The sequence below is a fragment of the Acartia tonsa genome, chromosome 14 (assembly GCF_053477335.1).
Source record: "Acartia tonsa isolate MP-2025a chromosome 14, ASM5347733v1, whole genome shotgun sequence".
NCBI classification, from domain to species: Eukaryota; Metazoa; Arthropoda; class Copepoda; order Calanoida; family Acartiidae; genus Acartia; species Acartia tonsa.
In genome coordinates this window covers 14,691,500-14,708,032 of record NC_137273.1, presented here as the reverse complement: position 1 = coordinate 14,708,032, position 16,533 = coordinate 14,691,500, and the positions used below count along the sequence as shown (strand labels likewise).

At 31.1% G+C, this 16,533-nt stretch overlaps 1 protein-coding gene across 1 annotated transcript in view; it reads left to right on the top strand.

The window, feature by feature from the left end:
* LOC145306521 (peroxidase-like) overlaps positions 1–9,708 on the top strand; it is a 45,293-nt gene extending 35,585 nt beyond the window's left edge. The window contains exons 18-27 of the mRNA XM_080148692.1: positions 794–840; positions 1,488–1,589; positions 3,049–3,136; positions 3,679–3,812; positions 4,904–4,958; positions 5,777–5,915; positions 6,603–6,680; positions 6,970–7,074; positions 7,891–7,984; positions 9,540–9,708. Coding sequence (XP_080004818.1) covers positions 794–840; positions 1,488–1,589; positions 3,049–3,136; positions 3,679–3,812; positions 4,904–4,958; positions 5,777–5,915; positions 6,603–6,680; positions 6,970–7,074; positions 7,891–7,984; positions 9,540–9,693 — 996 coding nt within the window. The 3' untranslated portion in view covers positions 9,694–9,708. The remainder of the gene's footprint in view (positions 1–793; positions 841–1,487; positions 1,590–3,048; positions 3,137–3,678; positions 3,813–4,903; positions 4,959–5,776; positions 5,916–6,602; positions 6,681–6,969; positions 7,075–7,890; positions 7,985–9,539) is intronic.
* The last annotated feature ends 6,825 nt before the right edge of the window (positions 9,709–16,533 follow it).

Genomic DNA, 16,533 nt, shown 5'->3' with positions numbered 1-16,533 from the left:
GGCGATAAAGGAGCGATAAAGGATCATTTAATCGCCTCTTAGGGCAAGGGGCTATTAAATCGCTCCTTTCAAGGAGTCATAACATCGCCTCTTGTTATAAGGGGCTATTAAATCGCTCCTTTCAAGGAGCCATTACATCGCCCCATGTCATAAGAGGCGATCAATTAAAATCATCGCCCCATATGGAGCGATGTCATGGAAAGGACTATACCCAATTTTTTTTTTTAAAACTTAAATTACTTAAAAAATAAGAGGTCTACAAAAAAACCGAGTGCATATCTGAATTCTATGAAAAATTTTACATCTACTACTTACTAAAAGGACCGGCTAGCTATAAAAAAAAAGTTGATACAACTTCTTTTAGCAAAACTTACCTCCCCCCTTTTTGGGGTTTCATCTCTTAAGAGCTTTTGTCTATGAAAGGGTGGTTATATAGTTAGAAACCTTCCCAGGATCTATGAGTGTAAAGAACTAAATCAATCTATCAGCACAGATTGATATTCTTCTACATTTATTTAAGTAAATGATGCCTACTACAAAGTATACTGTTATAAGCGAAGCATCTCTACAATAGTCTTAAATTTATGTATGTCCTTCTAAACAGTATCCTGTAATACTAAAATATTAGTTTGTCCTTCAGTTTCAAAGCTTGCTTTTATGGTTTTGTTCTTGTTTGCCTAAAATTTCGCTGTATTGTTATATTCCAAACGGAAAAAAAGTTTAATTTATCGCCAATGTTGGCAAATAAATGTCGAATTTGCAAAATATTTCCAAAATATTTTTTTTATTTTAGAAAAATGATATTTTACCCGGAGCTGGCTATTTCAATGGTTACAACAGGTACAAAAAATAATTTTAGACCGTTTAATTAGTGGCTGCGCCTTTAGCATCTTGGGCAGAAAATAGCCTTAAATTATCAGGATTTTAATAATTACCAAAAACTATCCCAGGACATGTATGAAGTTGTCTTAAAATGTAGAACTCTATAGGATCAGTAATTAACAAAATCCTAAGCTACAGACAAAATTATAGTACTACTTTATATAATGGGATTAAATGTTCTGTTGATATCTTGCCGGTTTTTATTTTAAAAATGAGGAGAAAAATCAGCTCTTTAATGGAACACATTATTATATTTCTCTCGGCTCACATTGGTTATTTAGATATGCCCTTGCCATTACAGACGCTCTATGCTTTCACCATGAAACTATCACTTAAAAAGCGCATCCATAGAGTGAGTGGGAATTAATGCATTTGCAGTTTCTTTGCAGTGAAAGTTGTCACAAATATAGGTATTAAATGTAATAGTACTTTTGTCTCTTCAGAAGTTTAAAAGATCTTTCAATCATACTATTTTAAAACATCTTCTCAAAATGCTATAAAGCATTAACGTCGTCCAAATATGACTATTCCGTTTTTACAAATTTGAGGCTTGAAGCATCTGATGCGTGGCTGCTGAGCTATTATCATAACTATCCTTGTTTTAGTAAGGTGAATCCTCAGATCGCCAATGTTGTATCAACAGCTGCCTTCCGAGCTTCCCATGGTAATGTTGCTGGCCATATTGAGTATAGAGATAGTGCTTTAAAGTAAGTGTTTCTTCAAAGGTGTTACGTCTTAATCTTATCCCCAGTATTTTAAGAGGTTGTGTGATTATTTGGTTGTGTTAGGTTGGTTTGTGCAACGCAACCTTAAATAATCTAATATAACCTAACCTAATAAAAATATTCTTCCATGCATGCACAAATGCTCCGTAACCTCTAAAGGAAAATAAATCACTTACAAGAATGAATATTTAGTTGTGTTTCGGGAACGCATGCCTTGCCGTTCTCGAAATCTTATCTCCAAGCCCTCCGAATGACCAACATAGCGAAGTTTACAAATGTGTATTTATTACCATGAAAACAGTGAGTCTAAAACAAAAATATAAAAATTAATTACATAATATTAATGGTTTATTATTTTTGTAAGATCGAGGTTGCGTGATTTCAATTTAATTAAAAATATAAAATTTCTAAAAAACTTTAAATTGGCACGAAACATATTAAATAGCATCAGAAATTGATAATTTTAGATTCAAATGATCAATAAAATTAAGAAAAATATTCGTATGTCAAAAGTTAGCAGTTAAATGGTCTATTTGTTGAAAAATTAATGTTTTAAATTTCTTCGTAAAAATATACCATACTACACTTATTATTAAGAATTAAAGATAAATTCTTACCACATATGATGTCAAACTAAGCAGGAAGGCTTATTTGAGATCTTCCACGGATTAGAGCGCATGTATATTCAACCAATACATTATTTTCATTCACGTAGCTCTTCACATGGGAATCATCAAAGGAAAAATGCGCGGCTTCTTGTTTGTTTACAAGCGACGCGCGGAGATAGTTAGGAATGCCGCGTAACACACTCATTCTCTGGTGTAAGGAAAAGGGAATTAATGGGTTCGAACTTGCCAGGGAATACAAGAAAAATCATTCCAACACAAGTTGTCATATAAAAAAAAAGATTTAATATGTCATGAATCGTTGAAAATTGTAAATTGACTGATAAAATAAATTCTTTAGTTTATGCTCAATGTTACAGGGATTCTTTAACATAAACTTCAGCTTTTTAATTTGAATAATGACATAATAAATCACATATGCCATGTGGCGTTCAGACTCTCACTGACTGACAGAAGAACAGATTGGCAGACAAAGTGAAAATTATAATTCTTTTTCATTAGTAAGATGATAGATTTAAAGCAACCTATAACTTGCTAATCAGCAATGAATATTATTTGGATGTTACAACAGATTTATATATGCACTCACAGTGGTCTAAGATAAATATACCCCCAATCCAAACCCTTAACCTTACCCCCTAGCCTCCCTACTTATTAGATGAACCAACTAACCAATTAATAAGTTCCAGGTTAGCAACCTTATTAAAAATTTTCCCACTGTAATTTGACATTCCTTGTCTCAGAGCACCTAACTTATCGGATGATGGCTAATTAACAGTCTGCCTTGCTAAAACCTGACTTTATATTTCTTATAGTATCGTGGAAACTAAAGAAATGAGCGAGATTCTCCTCACCCCGGTGGATAATCCTTTGGATGATATTATTAGGGGAGCAATGTTACAGGTTAGAAAGCAGTTATTTTATTAAGGCATCGAAACCGATAAATATCCGCTGGATTAGAACAGTTTCCAGCCATACAGAAAAATCCTTGTATCCACTTTTCTACGAATATTAGAATGTACAATCATATAAGAAGTTTTGTTAACTCGTGCTCAAGAATCAATCTCGGTAAAGGTTTATCTTAAATTGCGATTATATATATCTGACTCAATATGGGAAAAGAGAAAATATGCTTTTATCAAGAAATATCTACATAATTTCAACTTATGACCTGTCTGAAATGTACCTCTACTGTTCCCCTATTACCCGATTTATACAAGGGCTGCTATTCAGCCAATCAATTCAATTTGAAATTGCCAAAAATTAAATATTTTGTTGGAGTTAAACTTGTTTTTTGGTGTAACGGAAAGGGAATTAGGTAAGAAGGGAAAAACAGGAAAGGTGGTTAATCGAAAATTTCTACTTGGAATTGTTTGTCAGAATCACATTCCCTTTTCCCTAGATTTATAGAGTATGTTTCTATATTATCTCTAATATGTTTTTAGTGTGCCCACTCCGAAGGTCCTTCAATGACTGACCAGTTGCGTGGTTTGATGTTCAAAAGAAATGGCATTGGTAATGATTTGGCGGCCATTAATATCCAACGTGGCAGAGATCATGGTCTTCCAGGATACAACAAGTAAAGTTTTTTTTTATTAAATGAGATTGGCGGAAGTGAGTTTTAATAATCTTATTTTATATCATATTTGTAAATGTGATAAAGATAAATTTGTTGTATTGCATAAACATTATTATTTTACAAATTTAGTCCTCTACAGCCGACTTTTATGTGTTTTAAATGGATAATAGACATGAAACATTTTTATGTTAATTCATTGATATATTGTAAAGAATTAATTTTTAATTAGTTTTGATAGATAAAATCAAAAGACCTAACTTTACTTAATACTAGCATACAATATTTATGAAGCAAGACACTCTAAAAGCTGAGTATTTTACCCACAAAGGAAAGAAACCTCACGATTTAGTAAAATTTATTTTATCCATAGTAAAAAATAAACTTTAAAATCTTAATAAAATTCGATGTGGGTAATTGTTTTAAGTTTTGGCTTTACAGTATGATTCTACAGGTGTCCAGAGTATATTTTTGATTTACCTTTCAAAAATAGGTTAAAAACAGTATAACTTCCCTCCCCCTTTGATTTGAAATTGCTAAAAATTTGGATATTTCTGTGTTTTAATGTTGGCGTAAAATCTGTTTTGAACTTTAACTAAAGTATATTGTGTCGTGGTGAAATTTTTACTTTGAATTTCTAAAGTTAGACACCCAAAAATCTTGTTACTTATTATATAACTAGCGGATACGCCCCCTAAAGGCCTCTAGGGGCACTTGGGGAGGAGAAGTTTAATTCAAAAACCTTTTTATTTTACATTTTAAAAGAAAAAATCATTGGAGGGGATTTTTTTGGGCGGGAGTCTAATTGTATTTAAAAAATTTAATTTAAGTTAAAAAATTTAAATTAAATAAAATTTTTTTTTTTGGGTGGGGGTATTAGGTGCGATTACTTTTTGTAGGCAGATGTTATCCTCCCCCAAAATAGTTATAAATCGTCCCAGGACCTATGAGAAGCTACCCTGTAAAAGAGAACCTGATCGTTTGAGTGGTTAGAGAGATCCTTCGGTACAAATTTAGATAAGAGACAAACAATCATCCTGTTACTTATAAGCATAGATGAGGCTTTGTTAGCATTCTTATTTTGTCATGTTAAGGTGGCGTAAATGGTGTGGATTCGAGCCTATCAGAGACTGGAAGCAACTGTATGAGGTTTGTTTTTTATTACTCTAGACATGTTTTTTTCATGTTTCTTACTCGACGTAGAAAACATGACTAATTTTTAATTCTGTTTGTATGTTTCATATCCAGTTTTTTTTTTCGTGTAATTTTATTTCTTTAAGTTAAATTTGGTAGTGGTAGTCCTATATTAGATAGGGTACCAAAGGTACGATTAGGGATTAGACTTAAAGAGGAGTTATCTCACCCATCCTCTTGGCAATTTATTTGAAACTAAAGGAGGAAAGTTCCAAAATTAGTATTTTTTTTTTCCTGTCAATATGTTATTTCAGGGAGGAATGGGACATAGGGCTATTAATTACACTAGTTCCCAAAGTTTTATAATACCTTTTTCTTTTTTTGTTGGTTTACCCTTTAATGAATTAGGATTGGTCGATTCATTAGGTTTAGTATCCACATATTTCATTCACTAATTGAAATGTGCAGAAGAGGGAATTTTGTGTCATCATTAGTGTTATTAATTTATTGACCATTGTTTTATCTCCAGTGATATTTGATCTTATTTTCTTTAATGTTTCCTCAACTAATAATAGTTTTTTATCACATTGTATTATAAACAGCTTTCCACAGATATAAAAATGTACAATTATAAGGTTAAAACCTGTTTCTTTGCTTTAAGATGCCGAAGGTATGGTCTAAAATATACTTAAACTTAAGATTGTATATTTTCATATTTGTATAAACTGTATATAGTAAGGTATGATACACAAATTTTTCAATATGGCTTAGAACTGGATCTAATCCAGTGGTTATAAATCTGATTCGAAGCTATAGTGGTAAAACTATTGCAGGTATTTATTGACCCCTATACTGTTGACATGATGAGAGAACTGTACCTGAGTGTAGATGATATTGATATCTGGGTGGCCATCATCTCTGAGAAGACCCTGCCAGGAGCTTTGGTTGGTCCAACTGGTGCCTGTATAATGGGTAAGTATTTTATATTAATATCTGGATGGCTATTATCTCCGAAATGCTCATGCCAGGCGCTTTCGTATTTCCTGTAACAATTCCCATTGAAATGTGTAGAAAGGTGTAACTAATAATTTTATTTATTAGTCATTCGCCGCTTGAAGTTGTACTTTTTTCATACCTTTTAAAAGCGAAGCTGCTTTTCTATAATTAGGGTCGGTCCGTCTATGACTGATAGCTTTTTTCATTTTATAGGCATGTTTGATTTGTCCTATTGATTTCAAACTTTGCATGATGAATTTTGTAGTAGTTAGGTACGATTTAGAAAGCTTAGCAGCTCTAATCGTTACCAGAATGTTTGTACGTCCATTTGAAACATGTGATTTTTATCTTGTTTAATAACAATTTTTATGTGATACAATCATTAGATTGATTCTATTTTTCTTGGAGTATTGATTCTATTACAATATTATAAGCAAAGTATCTTCAAAAAATTCCAGTATTTCCTTTAACAGTATTCTGTATTTAAGAAGTTTAGCAACAAATTTAAGTTTAATTTGTCTAAACTTATATATTTACATTATTTATATATAATATTCAGTTCTGACACTCTACAAGTTTTAGTGTTTGTTTGTCCTAATGTATCAGAGCTTCGCTTTAGCTTGGTGTTTATAGTTTTGTTCCGAGCAAAATGTTCTATTCTAGGCAGAGGTATAAAGGAACTGAAGATTGGAGACAGATTCTGGTATGAAAATGCTGGTATGAAGAATAGCTTTACTCCGGGTAAGTCATATTATATAGTATTTTCACAAAACTTTCAGCAGTATGAACATAATGTACTTATTCTGTTATTATTTAGCTACAATACAGTGTTTTAACACTCAGAATAGATATTCTGGTTTCCAAAGTTTTATAATAACTGATTTTTATTCGTTGGTTTGACTATTTGGAGGTTAATCTGAAACCTTTGCAACATTGAACAGATTTTCCACGTGTTGTCAAAATTTAAGCGTGAGAAATTGTTAGAAAATTTTATAGATACAACAAAATTGGCACTGAATTTATATTTTAGCTCAATTGGCTGCCATCAAGAAGGTTAGATTTGCCAGCTTGATATGTGAGCTGTCTGATGATATTTACCAGTCTCAACCTTGGGCGCTGGCTCTTCCTGGTCAAGGTATGTTTATTAAAGTTTAGAATACGTGGATATTGTGACCACTAATATCTTTAATTTTCCTTGTACAATATTTTTTTACCTTTTACCCCTCCCCCTCTCTTGTACTCTTTGACCCTTATCTCTCTCTTGTATTTTTTGATCCTTACCCCCCCTCTTGTACTCATTACTTTTACCCCTACCTTTTGTACTCCCTCCCTGTACTCTTTGACCCTTACCCCCCTGTACTCTTTGACCCTTACCCCCCTGTACTCTTTGACCCTTACCCCCCTGTACTCTTTGACCCTTACCCCCCTGTACTCTTTGACCCTTACCCCCCCTGTACTCTTTGACCCTTACCCCCCTGTACTCTTTGACCCTTACCCCCCTGTACTCTTTGACCCTTACCCCCTGTACACTCTGACCCTTACCCCCTGTACACTCTGACCCTTACCCCCTGTACTCTTTGACCCTTACCCCCTGTACTCTTTAACCCTTACCCCCCCCCTGTACTCTTTAACCCTTACCCCCCCCTGTACTCTTTAACCCTTACCCCCCCCTTGTACTTTTTTACCTTTACCCCCCCCCCCCCTTGTACTCTTGAATATAGTTTTTGACATCTTGAATATATATTTTGACATCTTGAACTTAGCAAAGCATTTGATTTGCACACTTTTTAAATTCTTTTCATAAAACAATAAGTTTATGTTCAATTATTCAAATTTAATAGAAACTTTGCATATTTGTTAATAACATTACATGGCTATTATACATATTATCTTAATAAAAACTTTATTGCCCAACTATTAACAGATATTAAATACTTTTTTTTTTTTATAGGCAACGATTTGCAGAATTGTAATGACATTCTGAATATGTTCCCCATAGACCTCTCTGCTTGGACAGATGAACCTGCACCTGAAGTTCCCGAAAGGTAAGTTAAAAACAGAAATTTATGTTTGTCAAATTATATTATGAATTAGGGTCATGGGGATGGGACAATAGGAATATAATTTCTCGTATTCATTCGAATCCGGTGGCTAGGAACTGGTTCTCATCCATACGAAAAAATCATGTCTAGCATCGTATTATATCCAGCTTTCTACAAATATAAAAATGTACAATTATAAGATTAAAACCAGTCTTATAATCGTACATTTTATATCCACGGAAAGCTGTTTATAATACGATGCGAGAAATAAATATTCCAGTATCACTTCAAAATTGATCAATATCCAATGGATAAGAATTGGTTCTCAGCCACACTGAAAAATTATGTATAACATCATATTATATCCAGTTTTCTACGAATATAAAAATGTATCATTTATTTCGCTTGTTAATCTTGTTAAAATACTTGTTTCAATCTTATTATTGAAATTTTTTATATCCGTGGAAAGCTATATATTATTAATAATATTATACAATAAATAACAAATATAGTTGTAGTCAAATTCAATCTATAATCTGTTCTAATCCACTGGATATTAAATGGTATTGAATGAATATGAGAATAGTTATTTCTCGCATTATATTATAAAAAGCTTTCTGGAAATATAAGATGTACAGTCATAAGATTAAAAAAAAAAATTTAGCCCCAAGATGCCAAAAGTATGGGCTAAAAATGGTTTTAATCTTGTGATTTATATTCGTAGAAAGCTGGATATAATATGATGTTAGACATAGTTTTTTCGTATGGATGAACACCGGTTCTTATCCACCGGATTCGATTGAATAGGAGAATAGTTATTTCTTTCATTGTATTATAGACCGCTTTCCGTGGATAAAGAATGTACAATCATAAGATTAAAACTATTTTTTTTAGCCCGCGGTGCCGAAGGCACCGGCTAAAAAAACTGGTTTTATCTTATGATTGTACATTTTTATATTCGTAGAAAGTTGGTTAAATACGATGCTAGACAGTTTTTTTCGTATGGATGAGAACCGGTTCCTGTCCACCGGATTTGAATGAATTCGAGAAAATATATATTAAAATACTTTTTGGTATAAGGATAGAACTATATAGTAAAAGCAATAGATTTTCACTAAAACTAATAAAAAATTTTGAACATAAATGAAGTTGTTACCGTTTATAATTCTATTACTATCAAAATGTATTTCCTCTATAGCAAACGTTTAAAATAAAAAATTTGTTAATTACGTGTATTAAAACAATAGCTTTCATTCTTATTAGAATATAAATGACGAAAAACTGCAACAAAACTATGTTTTAAAGACCTAAAACAAGGATTTGTTTTTATGTTTGTTTTAAGTTTATGTCATAACAGTCATTGTCGCCGATAAAGAAGAAAAATATTTAAATATATTTATATAACAAATTGTAATGATGGATCAATCCTTGTAAATAGTGTCACAAATTCTGATGGTTACAGTGGAACGGATTTTGTTGACTCAACGTCCAGTTTTGATATGTGGGATGTTACGTGGGCACTGCTTTATTCAAGAACATAATTTATGTACTTTTTTAGGTACTGTTTCACAAACTGTGCAGATTCAATGGCTGAATCAGGTGCTGGATCAGGATATGTATCAGGAGGTGGTACAGTTGAATCGTTTACATGTGAAGACCGGAGCACCGAAAACCCCCCCCCCCCGCTTAGTTTTGACAAAAATCAAAAATAAGGGGGGGGGGGTAGTTTTTTAACCCCCCGCTTAGTTTTGACAAAAATCAAAAATAAGGGGGGGGTAGTTTTTAACCCCCCCCCTTAATTTTGAAGAAAATCAAAAATAAGGGGGGGGTAGTTTTTTCACTGTACAACACGCCAGAAAGTTGAGTGAGGTAAATCAAGTAAATCCAGTATACCAGAGGGGAAACCTTATTACAGGGATATTCATGTTTTTGGGCATAATTTCCTTATTTATTGACTGATTTTAGTAATTGATGTATCCCTGAACAGAAAATGAAAATAAGGAGGAGGGGGGCCAGTAAAAGGTTTTAATTTTGCGCAAAATGAATGTCCCTGTAATAAGGTTTCCCCTCTGGTATACTGGATTTTCTTGATTTACCTCACTCAACCTTCTGGCGTGTTGTACAGTGAAAAAACTACCCCCCCCCCCCCTTATTTTTGATTTTCTTCAAAATTAAGGGGGGGGTTAAGTCTTTGCCTTGCTGAGCTTTTTTCCTCCTTGCCGTTTTCCAGACATTAAAAAACTAAAAAAACTACCCCCCCCCTTATTTTTGATTTTTGTCAAAACTAAGTGGGGGGGGGGGGGTTTTCGGTGCTCCAGTCTACCACATGTAAGCAAGTACCGATTTAGAATGGTTTGATGTAAAATAAACTGATAATGTATAAAATATATTTATTATTTTTATTTTTTACATTTAAATAGATTTTATTCATCTAATATACATTTTATTGGATAATTTATATTTTACTTATTGCCTAAATCATAATGGTAAAATTAATAGTTCATGATATATTAAAAAATTCTATCAATGTTTAGAAAATTGTATATGTTAATTTTATAAGTTTTATATTTATATGTAAATATATAATATAAATTTAGTTTATCTGTTTTATTGTATAATTTTAGTAACTGCAACTCTATAATTTCTTTTTTCTGTCCGTAGGGTAGTTAAAGATATATTTTATTGATTGGAAGGTTATATAAATTCCTAGATTTTTATGTTTCTTTTATTAGCTTAATGCTTCAGAAAACTTTTCTACTTTTTAAAAGATTCTAACAGAATTAAATTTTAACAACTGAATTTTTAGACATTAGACACCCTTTGCTATTTTTAAAATCCTAGAAAAAATTTTTTGCAAGAAAATTGCATAAATTCGCAACCTTTTTAGCACCACTACTTAACTCGAGTTTTAAAAGTTTTTATATAAAATCCTTTTTACAAAAAATATCAATGATTACTTAAAACTAAACCTGAAAGAAAAAAATTCTCATCACACGTGTTAATTTTCATGTTTTAGGTCTATTTTTGAGGAAAACATAACTTCTCCTTTTTTGACAATAATATATTTTTTTAACAATTCAAAGTAAAATATAATAAAACTTAAACGATTTTTCTTGAAAATTTCATCAAACATGCAATTTAAGTGATGAAAATTTAATAAAATCATTTTTTGAATGTTTAGAATTACCAATTTTCTACATTTAAAACAAAATGTTAACAAAATTTAAAAACATTCTAACATATAACTTAAAAAATCAATAACATTTTATAAAAAGATGTTTCAAAAAATAAATCAATAATAGTTATTTCTTTTTCGTATTATAAACGGCTTTCCGCGGATATAGAATGTACAATTATGAGATTAAAACTAGTTTTTTTAGCCCCGTGGTGCTGAAGGCATCGGCTAAAAAAACTGTTTTAATCTTATGATTGTACATTTTTATATTCGTAGAAAGCTGGATATAATATGATGCTAGACATAGTTTTTTCGTATGGATGTGAACCGGTTCCTATCCACCGGATTCGAATGAATACGAGAATAGTTATTTCTCGTATCATATTATAAACGCTTTCCGTGGATATAGAATGTACAATTATAAGATTAAAACTAGTTTTTTTAGCCCCGTGGTGCCGAAGGCACCATGGGGCTAAAAAAACTAGTTTTAATCTTATGATTGTACATTTCTTTATTCGTAGAAAACTGGATATAATACGATGCTAGACATAGTTTTTTCATATTCATGAGAACTGGTTCCTATCCACCGGATTCAAATGAATACGAGAAAAGGTATTAAAATGCATTTGAAATTACTTAAAATTAAAACGAGAACATCTTTTTACACTGTATTCTGTGTAATAGAGTTTAAATGACATGATTAGTGAATGAAATATTTCCTAAACTCATTAAGCCTTTTTGTGACTATATTAAAAATAATTTATTTTGTTTTATATTGTTTTTTTATTCAAATAATTGACAAAATTTTCCCTACGTCAATAAAATAAAGTCAGTTTTTTACTGTTTCCAGGTTTTTCTTTATAATTATAACAATTAAATATAATATAAATCTTCATTATTTTTTATTTGAATTATCATACACATTAAAATATGAAGTATAAGCTAGAATAGCACTTTTTTCAACGAATATTTTAATGACATTATATCAAAATAATTCCTCTTAAATATCACACAACATATGATTGGAAAGTATAGCCATTTCTTGGAGGTATAATATTTACAAAAATACCATTAATTCTGTTTTTATCAGGAGTTAAAAAAATTGAACAATTCTAAAACAATGGTTGGCTGTCTAGATATTGAGTACACTATAAGACTACGGCTCTGTTCTATTGAAATAACGTTGCAAAAAGAGGGGTTCTGAAAGTAATCTACCTAATTTTTGTAAAGAACCAACAAGTACTGTCAGTATCTTTTTTCTTGTAATCTAGCAGACAATCAAATCATAACACAATTTTCATGATAAAATATTCAGGTTTCTACTTCACATTTTAAAAAATATACTGATCAATAAAATGTTCAAAATTTTACTTTGTACTAATTGAAAAAATATGTTGTAATTCTTATTTAAAGTTACATTTTTATCCCTGACAAAATCATAGACGACTTTTAAAGGCATCTTATCTAAACTTTTTGAAGAAAAACTTAAAAACGTTAATTAAGTATGAAAACTATTTTCTTCGATTTTTCTGAAGTTATTATCGCATTCTATGGGTTTTTTATTATCATTTACTTTTATCGAAAGTGCCAAACATTAACCCCAACTTATTCATTTAATAAAAAACGAAGCGTGTACATTAAATAAATTTAAATCCGGAATTAATTTAGCAAGGAAGAAAACAGTAATAATAAGCGAAGTATAAAAAATGTATTGATAAAATGAATTATGTCAATAGCAGTTGAGAAATTTCCCATTCTTACGATACGCATTGCTGGATAGTCGGTATTTATTAAGTTATCATATCTACCAAAAATGTTATGCTTTGACTTTTGTGTCCGAACCTAAATTGGGACATAGTGCATTTCATTACCCTAGGTTAAGTAACTTCATAAATTAGATTTTCAATAAAATCTAAAATGGAGCCGTTTTTGAGAAAATTAGATTTGAAAATTTCAAGTTCAATTTTCATCCCCTAGGAGTTACCGCATAATCATGAGAAAAGCAAAGATTATATATTTGAAATTTTGAACAAGTTTGTTTTTATAAAGTTCTTCATAAAACCACTCTTGAAGTGAGTTGATTCATGGTCATATTATTAGTTGCTTTGCTAAGATCACGGAAATTCAGCCTTAAATAAATCATATATAGTGAGGTTTTATGACAGACTTTATAAAAATAAACTTGTTCAAAATTTTAAATAAAAAATCTTTGCTTTTCTTGTCATGAATATGCGGTAACTCCTTGTGGGTGAAAATTGAACTTGAAATTTTCAAATCTAATTTTCTCAAAAACGGCTGCATTTTAGAGACTAAAAGTAATGAAAGAACATAAAAAAAATCTTATTTCATTTAATTGCTCAATTCAAGATTTAAACAGGAAATTTAATTTTCAGCAATTTATGTTTCTAATCTTTTAAAATTTCAGACAAAACATAGTTTAATAATAGAGGGATCATTTCTTTCACGTAATATTGACTATCAACGAACAAGAGCAAGTGATTCTAAGCACCTTCCAGCATTGATACCTAGTATTTTTTTAATGAATATACTAAGTTTATGTTTAATATTTGGTTTATCGACGAAACAGTTAGGTTTCAATATGGATTTATATGAAAAAGACGTTGAAATGTTAAGCATTATTTGGTGCAATATCATGTTTAAACCTTAATGCAAAAATATATCAAATGATTGAAAATGTATTTTAAGATAAGGGTTGGTAAATTGTAATATTGTAATCAGTTTAATTAATGTACTTTTGCAATTTTACAGCATTTGATGCTTTTCTGCCATGTTATTTTATTTTGTCCTTTTAACTCAACAAAGCATTTGTTGATATTGCATAAAAAATGCTTGCTGGAAGGTGCTTAGAATAATTTGCTCTCGTTTGTGATAGTTCCCTTTTGGTTTCTGGTTGAGTGAGCTATCACATATCCCGGGCCTGAGATAGCCAGTAATAGAGGATTTTAAATTTGACACCTCATTTGAAAGGTCTCAAGGTTAATTATTGGGGTTGAACACTCTGAATAGCGCTAATAAGCATTAAAGATAGAAAATGTGTTGTGTTGTTTTGTGCAAAAATATACAAATATTTTATAAAAAATATGATGAGTGTTAAAAAAATCAGTTAAAATACTCAAAAATGTTGATTAAAAAAATACTAAAATAGTAAATTTATTATATTACAAAAGCATAAGTGACATTTACCCCCAACCTTCTTGTGATAATTTATCCATACCATATAATCCTTTACTAATGTATCCCACCCCTCCCCTCTCTCTTTCCTGGTCATAACACAATCTATAAAGAAATAGGAAGTATCACCTTTATAAATTTGTCCCTCCCCCCAGAATATATATTTTTTAGATATGTAGTATCTCTATAAGTCCCTTCCTCCCTCATACACAATGTCTTTCTTTTTTACTGTAATATGTTCCTAAGATCAATCAAATTCATAATTTGTAAATTGCATATTAAAAATTATACATTAAACAAAAGTGCAAAAATAAAATATGTTTAACAGAAAAAGGTCAACATATTTCATGAATAGCATTCCTCACAATGACCTCCCACCCTTTCTTTTCTCTTTTCTACCTCGTAACTATGTATCTATGGATGCTTTAGTTCTACTTGATGACATTGGTGAAAATGTTTTCTTCCTCCCTCTCTATTTCTACATCAATTCTTCTTATATTTTAAGTACATTTTGGGATTTTTTGTCCTTGTTTTATAAACCCTCTTCCCCCCAAATTCCTTTTATTGGGTGGAGAGTACTACTAATTAGTGACACTTTCTTTGAATCCGTTTCACACATTCAACTTACAGATAAAACAAGGATGACAAAATCCATGAAAGCAAAACTCAAAAATCAGAATGAAAGACAAACTAATAATAACTTCTATAGATTGTCAGCACTTAATAAACAAAGCCATATAATTTATATTCATAAGCCTAAACAAAATTGCACAGAAGTTTGTTACATAATTGTGTAAATACAGGAAACAGAAAAAGGACTTACTTTTATTTTTAGGTTTTGATTATAGAGATGTCTTGCTCTTAATATTGTACTTTGATGCCCCACGAATCATTATTTAAAATATCAGATGGATAGAATAATTGTATCCAAAAAAAGTAGTTGTCAAAAATGTTTTAAAATCAGCTTGAATTAAATAGACATAAGGACTTTCTGGTGACAATTACAGAGTTGCTACAAAATCATACCTAACTGTTGTAGGAATCATCATACAGAGTTTGAAATTTATAGGACAATTCTAACATGGCTAAATTAACGAAAAGAGGTAACCGTAACAGACGTACGGACCGACCCTAATTATAGAAAATCTTCGCTTTAAAAAAAACACTATCTGTGCTTAAAAATTCATTAAAAAAAACAGCAGTTCGTTAGCCGAGGCCTCGGCCCCTCGAGAATAACAAATTTGGTTTTAACATTATAATTTTTCTCTTTAATATCAGCGGAAAGCTGTCTATAATACGATGCGTTAAATAATTATTCTCGTAATTTGGGGATTACTTCGATTTATTAGCCATTGTCTTATGCCTTAAGATCCCTGTATCAACTAGTTTGATTTTTATAAATTTGAATGTATTACTAAAAAGTGAAGGCTTTATTTGGATGCCAATTGGTATAAATAATATTTACAACAAAAAAATTGGCCGTAGCATATAGCCAAGAAAGTTAAAGGACAAACATTTATAATTAATGAGTGACTTAGATGCCAAAAAGCTTTATGGTATATCAATCACTGACGTCGCCATGCAAATATTCTTATATAAAAGTAACAGTTTTTTTTTACAATGTAGCTACTCATCGGCCCAGAAAATGTATATAACTATTTTTGGAAGGGTACCAAGGAAAATGCTTATAGAAAAAATCCACATCACAAAATTTTTTTGGGGTATAGTCCCTTTCGTGACAGCGCCTCTGAAGGGGCGTTTCCTCGTATTTACAGTAGAACTTCTCCTATTCTAGCCCCTGCGAGGGGCTCTGCTCCTGTGGGGTCAATAGACTAACCCTGCGGGGTAATCACCTTACCTAACATAACCTAACCTAACCTAATATAACCTGTCAAAAGCTACTGTTAAAATATGATGAAACGCCCCTTAAGAGGAGTTGTCACAAAAGGGACTATACCCAAATTTTTAGTAATGATTACAGAGTAAATATGCTTATTATTAAAGACTTATTATAGAGTGTCTTCGCTACTAAACCAGTAATAACGTTGTAATAGCTGTGATACTAATATTATGCAAGGTTAAAGGATTATAATAAATTAGATAAAGGCTTTGATTTAATAGCGAAGCTACTTTATGTTACAGAATTTCCTTCCATCTTTCCATTCGTCTGTCTGTCTTTTTGTCC